General features: G+C 35.1%; 1 protein-coding gene across 6 annotated transcripts in view; it reads right to left on the reverse strand.

The window, feature by feature from the left end:
* Window positions 1-3,578: 3,578 nt before the first annotated feature.
* LOC121932571 (gastric inhibitory polypeptide) overlaps window positions 3,579-9,852 on the reverse strand; it is a 24,846-nt gene continuing 18,572 nt past the window's right edge. For 4 of the 6 annotated variants that reach the window (XM_042471314.1, XM_042471313.1, XM_042471311.1 and 1 more), the window contains 4 exons: window positions 7,195-7,335; window positions 6,443-6,580; window positions 4,619-4,711; window positions 3,579-3,707 (listed from right to left, as the gene is read on the reverse strand). In XM_042471314.1, coding sequence (XP_042327248.1) covers window positions 3,692-3,707; window positions 4,619-4,711; window positions 6,443-6,580; window positions 7,195-7,335 — 388 coding nt within the window. In that variant the 3' untranslated portion in view covers window positions 3,579-3,691. Of the gene's footprint in view, window positions 3,708-4,618; window positions 4,712-6,442; window positions 6,581-7,194; window positions 7,336-8,828; window positions 8,913-9,852 lie in introns of those variants that run through there. The other 2 variants (XM_042471312.1, XM_042471316.1) reach the window with 2 other exon arrangements.

Raw genomic sequence — 9,852 nt, forward strand, 5'->3', positions numbered from 1 at the left:
CTTTCAACCCCAGCTGAATTAAGGGTTACATGTATTCGAGACATTTTCCACTCGTCATTGAACCTTTTGAATGGGTCAATGGACACCTGGTAACAATTTATGTAAAAATGCCCTGCATTTCAGGTACTGTAGAAACATTTCGCTGGTGTGTAAATGAGAGGACAGTTGACTCCTTACATTCCCTGGGGTTAGGGACACAGGACCCTGTAAATGTGGAAAAAACGCAAATAACAAAAACTATGTTTTTGCCTGAGAGAACACCTCTCTAGTAATCTCTAGGTCCTCCAGTGCAATTCTGTGGTCAGCATCTGCCAGACCGTGACCATAGAATTGTGCTGGAGGAGCTACAAATGCCTACTGGAGTGTTCTTTCTAGGAATCTCTAGGTCCTTCAGTGCGACTTTGGTTAAAGTTGACCATAGAGTTGCGCCAGAGGACCTAGATATTCCTAGACAGAACATATTAATGAAATCCATGAATAATCAAATTCACCAAAGCTGCAAATGTGGAGGGACGAGTGTACAGTCGGTCGGCCCCCCGTATCTACTGATTTTTTATCTACAGATTCCACGATCCATGGTTTGAAAATATTAAAAATATATATAAATTCCAAAAGGCAAACCTTGAGTTCAGACAGGCATTTAAAACAGAAGGCTTTTAAAAAACCTTCTTTAAAATAAGTTCCTTAAATAATTTCTTTAAGGCCTCATTCCCACTATGTTTTAAACCAATTTGCAAACCAGTTAGAAATAATTTAAATGACCATTGTTCACACTTAAGCCAAATAGCTGAAGCAGTTGGGGGGGGGGGGACATGCGCTAGACCCATTTAACTTATTTTTGACACTCATTTTTTCCATGTCTTTTGCAATAAATCGATTCAGTGCAAGTATGAATGGGACACAGATCTGAATTGATTTTTTTAATGATGTGATCAGATGAGCTGAAGAAGATCCCTTTGGAACTGAATCATTGTTCAGTGTGAACGAGAAGTAGGTTATTTTACAAGAGGAAAATGTGATTGGGGCAAATACAGTGTGAACCATGCGCCACTGTCAAATCGATCCATTGATTCGGATCACAAGCTGATTTATTTGTAAGTGGGAATGAGGCCTAAGGAAGAAAATTCCTTTTTTACCTTCCTTTTTAACCTTCTTTTCTTTTTAACCTTCTTTTAAATGTTAAAAAGAAGAAGGTAAAAACAAACTTTCCTTAAGTTCTTTTTAAAGAACGTGTTGGGTATGACATTCTTTTAAGGTATTTTAAAAACTTCTATATTTTAAACTATATTTTATTATTTTACAGGCAATCTGTTGTACTATTGTAATAATCTAATTCTGGTTTAATGTAATTTTTTTCTATGTTTTTAATTGTACTGTTTTTAATTTTGTAAGCCACTCTGAGTCCCAGTTTTGGGGAAAGGGTGGGATATAAATATAATAATAATAATAATAATAATAATAATAGATTTTGCCATTTTATATCAGGGACACCATTTTACTATGCTATTGCATTTTATGGTACTTGAGCATCCCCATATTTTTGGTCTCCAGAGGTCTCCAGAAACAGTACAATTAAAATATATATTTTAAAAATATTAAAACAGAATTAAATCACTACAATAATAAAACAGATTGCATGTAAAATATGGTTAAAAAGATAAAAGAGTTTAAAACTTAAAAAGAATACAACACCCAGCCCGTTCTTATGTTTTAAATGCTTGTCTGAAATCAAGGTTTGCCTTTTGGGGTTTATATATTTTAAAATATTTTCAAACCATGGATAGTGGAATCTGTAAATAAAAAGCTTCTTTGGGCTGCTGCCACACTGCAAAATGGATGCAGTTTGACACTGCCTTATTCACCATGGCTCCATCTTATGGAATAATGGGATTTGTAGTTTGTTGTGGTGTCAGAGGTCTCTAACAGAGAAAGCCAAGTATCTCACAAAACTACAAATCCCAGAGTGGTAGAATTCAAAGATATAGCTGTGTGAGTCTGTAGAGTCAGTACATGGAGAGATCTTGGAGCACCTTTGAGACAGTGCTACAAGATCTCTATGTACAAATCCCATAATTCCCTAGCATTGAGCCATGGCAGTTAAAGGGGTGTCAAACTGCATCAATTCTGCAGTGTAGATGCAGCCTTGGTTATTGGGGATGCTTTCTCAGGTTGCACTAGAAAACTCATTAACACTATACTAGTATACATCTCTACTCAAAAGTCAGTTCCAAATATTGATTTCAGTGGGAATTACTCATAGGTAGGTACATGCAGTATTGCAGTTTTAGTAAGGAATAAGTCCCATTGACCAGTTTCTTTACTTCCAATAGGGAGAAATGTCTGCGAAAACCATGCTACTATACCAAAGGCACAAGACATTTTCTTGCATTGGAGGTGGTCAAATCATGTGCTATGATATTGCCCTCTAGTGGTAGTTTCCCTAAAAGACAACAGCGCAAGAGCATCCTCCAAGTAAGTGCAGTTGGTCCAGGGTGACCAGAGGTCCTCCTTTTCCAGGACATACCTTCCATTTCAATCTTCTGTCCAGGAGGAATTTCAAAATGTCCTCCATTATGAGCATGACTAAGAAGCATTAATTTATATTTATATGAGTGTTTTTAGCTTTCATTTTGTAATGCCCTACATTGTTTCTTGAATGTCCTACATTTTGTGGTGCCTTCTCCTCCTTAGTAGTTAGGGCGTCTGGGTCGGTGGCAAACAGGAACAGTTAAAGCAGTCTCAAACAGGAACCTCGGACACTTTCAATCCAGAGCTTCACACACAGTATAGTTGCCAGAGGCTTCTGCAGAAACCTTTGTGCACCTCTTTTATCTTCCAGCTGCAGTGGAAGCAGGACTAGCCCTGTCAGTAGACTATCTGCATCCACATTGCAGAAATAATCCAGTTTGACACCACTTTGCCTGCCGTGGCTCAGTGCTGTGGAATTTGGTTAATTGTTTGGTGTGGCACCAGAGGTCTCTGACAGAAAAAGGCTAAATGTCTCACAAAACTACAGTTCCCGGAATTCCATAGTATTGAGCCATGGCAGTTAAAGTGTTGTCAAGCTGGATTATTTCTGCTGTGTGGATGCAGCCAAAGTGAGACGACCACTTCAAATGGCAGGTCCTTGGGGACAGCAAATGGCAATTCCTTGGCTGTTCCTGTTGGGTACATTGTCTGGGTTTGACCTTTCAGAAGGGGACCTGTTCAAAGCTATCTAATATGGTTAATGGGTTCCTGATGACCTTCTAAAACCTGATCTATTGGATCAGTTTAGCAATGTAGGAAACTGGTTGTCAGTATATTGATGCTTCTAGTCCAGCTCAGCCTCTGACTTTTAGCTTTCCAGGGTTTCAGGCAAAATTCTTTCATAGCCCACCTAGAGGTTTTTGGTACCATTTGGTAGTTTTCTATCCAAGTACAAATATAGCCCACCTCCTTAGCTTCAGTCAGATGAGGCTGGGTATGATGGTACCCATTGATTGCAAAACCTGTAAGTCAAAATGCCATGGTTCCTATAGCAGGACATTTTCATCCTGTTTTGTACTGACTAAATAATATTCTCAAACACATTTCAATTTGAGGATAAAGAGTTTTATTGTTCTTGGTAGTGTGTCATCATTACTGATTGATATTAATTACAAAAAAAGCACAAAATGAAGAAAATGTAGAAGTAAACCCATCTTCCTTCTCAGTCTTTATGCATCCTGGAGAAAACAGAAATAAGGTTGATTAAAGATTTGAAATTTGGTTTAAGAGTGTGATGGACTAGAAAAAGAAAATCCTACTTTAATGTCCCAAATTAAAGTGTTCTTTAGTGCTAGGGCTAGGTATTTCTTAGCTCTTTCATATTACACTAGTTTTGTCATTGTTTCGATACTGTAAAACTGAATTAAACCTGCCCTTCCTACAGTCTCAAATTCTTCTGTGTGAACTGTGTGGAGGAAATACTAACTAAATGAACTTTCTGTAAATATTTGGGGTTGAATCCAGGGTTAGGCATGTTTAGACTAATTTATTACTACTAACTTATATTATATGTTGATTTCAGTATGACTAACTCTGAAACCAAAATACTCAACATTGGCATTTGTCATGCTGTGCACAGTCAACACCTGAGAGTCAAAAATCAACTGTGATTTTGTTAAAGGTTGTGTTTTTTTTACATAAAACTGTAATTTAAATTGTTCTTAATTCATTTTTATTATTGTACAAATTGAAATAAAAATGATAGAAAAATCAACTGTGATGAACGTCTGAGCCTTTCTGGCATAATTCCATCAAGACTGGCCCTTTCAAATCACATGTTGCTTCACTGATCTGGCTTCTTTCAGAACTATGCAATTCTAGCATTTTATTTCCACTTTAACAAGTGCAGTTCCTATGCAGTCCTGGGATTTGTAATTTCATGAACTATTTAGATTTGTCTACCAGAAATCTCAAGTGCCTCCCTAAACGACAAATCCAGGATTCCATAGGATGCACCTGTAGCAGTTACAGCAGAATCAAAGGGATGTATTTGCGTGATGGTAACATGGGTTGTGTCTACAACCCAACCAGCTCTGGTCATTGAATAAAGGGCAGGGGGAAGGGTGGGAACACACATTGATTCACTCACATTGGCCTGCAGAGGTCAGCAGAAATCAGCCAAGCCAGAAATTCTTGCCTCAGGATGTCCTTCCAGTCATCTGAACTCTTTGGCAAAGCAAGACTACAAAAGAGAGACTGTGAGGCTGATATTTCCCTGCCAGTGGGATCCCAGAGATTGAGGTGGAAAAAAATAGAGAAGTGAAAGAGCCATAGTTTGTGTGAAGCTGGGAAAGATCCCAGATCTTTGGTTGCCTAGGCATCTCAGAAAATGTGATGCTGGCACCTTGGAGTTGGAAATGCTTTTGTCAATACAGTCCCTGTTATAGGCTTCCATGGGAATTTCATGTCTCATGACAACTTTTATTTACTTACAGTATGTAGGAAAGTAATTGGAATGAAAAGGGGGATCGATAGAACTATGCATTAACATCATTCTGTACACACCATTTTCCAAAATGGCCAGCAGTCATTCTCCTACTAACACATGGCATCTACATCCTTAATATATACAAGATTGTTGTTGGAGAGGCTACTTTCCCTATGCCTTTTTTTGTGTGTGTGTGTGGGGGGGGGGGGTTTAAAATAAAATGATAGGAAGATGGAGTTCAATCCAGACTTGTGTATATTGAAATCAAACCCAATGAAATTAATGGATGTATGAAGTCCCATACATTCCATTGCATCTACTCAAGGTTTAATCTGATCCATGTTAATTTCAATATATCATTGCAGCATAGCAATTACTTTAAAATTTCAAAAATAACTAGCTCTATTTGAACATTAAGAATCTGTATATATTAAATGTGTGAGAAAGAGAGCATGTTAAAAGTTGTGGTGTTTTTCTTGCTTTGTTGCAGAGAAAACAGAACCACCCAAGCTCTCTCCAGCGTCCAGAATCATCTGAAAATGGATCAATGGGTCTACTCTAAACAGCTGTTATTCCCAGGTAAGCATGCACAGAATCACACCCTCAAAGACAGGACATAACTACTGACAGTACTGTACAGCAAACTATTATCTCATTGATACTACTAAATGGAACATCCAGTGCTCATAAAGTGAATGTTTTGACTACAGCTTCCAGAATTCTCCATCCCTTGTGATCAATGGCTGTCCTTGTTGGGGAATTCTGGGATCTGTAATCCAAAAGGTAAATTTTCCAGAATTATGTATGCATAATTATAATTCCCTTATTCCGACATTCTTAGATTGGCTCAAGAACATGAGAAGTAGTTTTATTTAAGAAAGTTTATAGATCAGAAAAAATTATTTTAGATCCTATGTTTTGTACAGAGCTGGTTCTAATTTGTTAATTTTTTTGGAATAACAAATATAAGCAGAATCTATAACTGTATTTTTCCTCTATATTACTAATTATAAATGGATTATTTTCAGATATTCTTATGCTTATTCAGGCATTTTGGTGGGTTTCTTTAATTTTACTTTTCATTTTTTTCAGTACATATAAATGAGCTTTCATTTTGTTTTTGTTTTTCATATTTTATATATTCTGAGGTGTTTTCTCCCTATTTGTATATACTTCTAAAAATATCCGTTTATTCATTTTATAATGAAACAAATGGCAACATCCCCAAGTTACACGGTAGGATATTGAAATCAATATATTTACTTTGTGCAATTCTATATGCCACAGTGAAAATGTTATAAATTTTGGTTAGTTTCGCCTCTGTTCAATAGTTTAAATGGTCTATCTGTGCTGAAATACAGTCTTAGAACCCAGTCTTGGTAAAATGGTGGGGTATAAATAAAGTGATGGATTTCTTGATTGAAACTGAATCTTATTGTAGTATACAATCATTTATGTGGATGTTGATGTGGGTGTTGAACTCACCTCTGTTCCCCCATGTTTGGCAAAAAACAGCTCATCCACTCCTCTGCCTCAGTCCTTTGAGTTCCAGCTTCAGTGCCTTGATTCCTTGCTTGCAATGCTGGGAGTTTGACTTCTCTTTTGGATGGCTCAAGGCTGTTACTTGAGGGAAATGCAGAGGAGGGTATCATTCTGAGATCCCATTAAGGAGCATTATAATACTTTGTTAAACCCACTACTTTTTCTCCTTGACTTTTGAGTAAAACATTACTTTTTCCCTCTTCCAACCTATGCCAGCCAAAATTACCTGGGATCGCTCAGTGTAATGCAAATCCTGATAGAAGGAAAGAAAGGAATAATAATAATAACTCTTCTTCTAATATGTTGAGAGATCTTGTAGCACCTTTGAGGCTAACTGAAATAAAAAAGTTTCTTTATTTCAGTTAGTCTCAAAGGTGCTACAAGATCTCTCTATATACTGATTCTACAGACTAACATGGCTATATCTTTGAATTCTTCTTCTAATAAAGATATATGAGTAGTACAGTAATAGCCATGTTTTTGAGAGTTACGCTCTTGAGAATCAGCTTCCATTCACATATAATTTGGCCATGCCTGAGAAGGCTAGTGTATGGAAGAAGGAGGCTTTAAATCTTGTACAAGACAAAAGCATCCCCTTCTTACTTATGTTTCTCCATTACACCCAATTTCTTATTTGACTAACATCTGTAAATCCTGTATAACTGCAGGGGGTTGGAGATGTGCTACAGACTTACTCAATCCGACTCTCCCGCCTGTTCAAGAGCCATTCCACAAAGTTTTTCTTCAGCATGTTATCCAAAGTTCGACTGTAATCACTTGCTAAGGTTCCTTCTGAATACCGTCTCTTCAGGAACCTGGGATTCTTTGTGTTGTCCCTAAGAGCAAATACAAAACTGGTATGAACAGAAGATACATGTTTGTGCAAAGCTTACAAAGACACCACTCTAGGGCTCAACTCGCTTGGTTACACTTCCTACCTTTTCCTTTTTGCACATAAGAAAAAGAGATAAGACACTTCTAATTTACTGCAAACCATTTCCATTCAAATATGACCTGCTATGTTTTGGGCAAACTATAGTTTGCTGTCAAAACAGAATCCCATCCTGTAATCAAACCATGGCTTGTGTTCTTGGCTTGCAGACAAACTATGGTTTTGCAAACTATCATTTGACACATTAGTGTGAAAGAGTACACTAAGTTTACCACTAACTATATCTCTGTCCTTAACAAGCTAATGAAGAGGAGGAGCGAAGTGCAGTTTTAATTGCTGTTCAAATCCCAGTTGTCCAAACCAACCTTAACTGAGTGCAACCTTAATTATATTGAACTAGCACTTGCGTCTTTTAATTCTATTCAGCCTTTGGGTCAAAATTACAATATGACACTGAAAAATCAATACATTTGCTAACTTATTTGTTCTAAATTATTAGAAGTTCTGTACATGAATTTCATGCTTTTAAATTTCATTACAGTCATAATGAATGCTTTTGTATCACATAAAAGAAAAGCAGGACACATATTTTGTTTGTTTAAGGGTTGTGGTTTCTGCATTTTGGCTGATTCATAAACAAAGATTTGTAAATGCATCTGTTTTCGGTTCATGTCACTTCTGCACTAGTAGAGAATAGTAGGGTAAGAATTTTAATTGAGTTTATTTAATGTGTTATGTATTTATTTTTGTAACAATGTATTGAAATCCATTGATTTATTCATATTTGAATTGAAATTATTTTTTAAAAGCGAAAATGAACAAGTAACCCAATTCATGCTCAGGGCTTTGAGTACTTCACTCTTCAACATGTGATTTGGAACCCTCTGTATTAAATCTTATTAGTAATTAATTAAGTCTCACACCTCTTTTTTTTTTTTTCTCCCTTAAAAGCTCCTAATCTTTAAAGGCTATCAGGTTCAACATGCTCTTCTCCTTGCTAGGAATACTTTTGCCTACTGAATTTGGCCAATACAAACAGAGAATAAATTTGTTTCTACTTCTTTATAAAGAATTAACCCAAACTTGCAAATGTCTCCCGTATGTAGAAACGAAATAATTCAGAGTTTAAAACGTTTGAATGCAGGAGAAAGTAAAACTGACATGATTTTTCCATTGCTTTTCACCTGTAAGTCTTTTGATTCCTATTTCTTAATGGATCTGCAAACCACCACTATTAAAATTTGTCCTAAAATGTGCATTCAAAGATGCATTTAAAGGTATTTTCTCATAAAATACACGTTTTAAAACATTGATAACATATGTTAATATTTAAACCTATGTTGAATATTTTAAATTACTGAAATCTGAGTTACAACATTGAAAGAAGTATGAAATTTGGTTGATATTTAACTTCATACTGTATTTATGGACACTAACCTGGTGCCATTCTCTTCCATGAGCACAAAGCTGAGAGAGACCAGAAGGAGGGAGAGAACTTTGAAAGACATCATGTTTGCAGGTGAATTCTGCAAATCAAAAGGAGCACATACAGTATGTAAAATAGGGGAGGAAATTATTCAAATAAAATTAAAAGAGGGTGGTGTTTTTTTATACAAATTGTCCAACTTGTTTATTTGTTTTTCAGATTTAAAAAATGTAATGGATCAATTAACAGTACAATTTCAGTTAAGGTTAAGATACAGAGCATGACAGTATACTTACAGTAGTTTGCAGCTTTCTTTTTTACTTGTTAAATTGTGTTTGAATTATTTTAAGGTGATTTGTCTGATTGCACCACACCTTGAAATCTACTGATACAAACAAGGTTAGAAACACATTAATTTATGTAAATACAAATTTACATAAATGGATTATCTTAAGAAATGTTATAAAATATTATAAAATAAGGATAGTTTATAAATAATGTAAATTCATTACTATTTCTATTATTTTTATAAATATAACATAAAATAATATAAATCATACATTTTATTATAAGGATTATATTATGATAAATTATAAATAATATATATTTATATTATTTACAAATAAGAGTAAATTATAAATACATAATTATAAATAAAGAAAAAACTATTAATATAACGGAGAGAGAAAATTTCACATTCATAAATTATAACAGTAACATGATAATTATTTACAATTTACATTTTATCTTGACTTGATGTAAGTAAGTTTAGGGGCCATATGATATTTAATAAAATGTATGTGTTATAAACAGAGTGAAGAAGAACTTATGTATTAATCATTAGAATATTGTCATGAGGATGTACATGAATTTGTGTTATTATTTTGTGCTATATTATATAATTGACTTTGTTGATGGTGTGTATGTACAACATATTTATATTTTGGAAATCTAAACAATGCAAAAAAAAAACCAATACCCCCCAAAACTCACACTAATAATAATGGTCTTAATGGAAATAAAAGTTATCACAAT

This window comes from Sceloporus undulatus, chromosome 6, assembly GCF_019175285.1.
Source record: "Sceloporus undulatus isolate JIND9_A2432 ecotype Alabama chromosome 6, SceUnd_v1.1, whole genome shotgun sequence".
Classification (NCBI taxonomy): Eukaryota; Metazoa; Chordata; class Lepidosauria; order Squamata; family Phrynosomatidae; genus Sceloporus; species Sceloporus undulatus.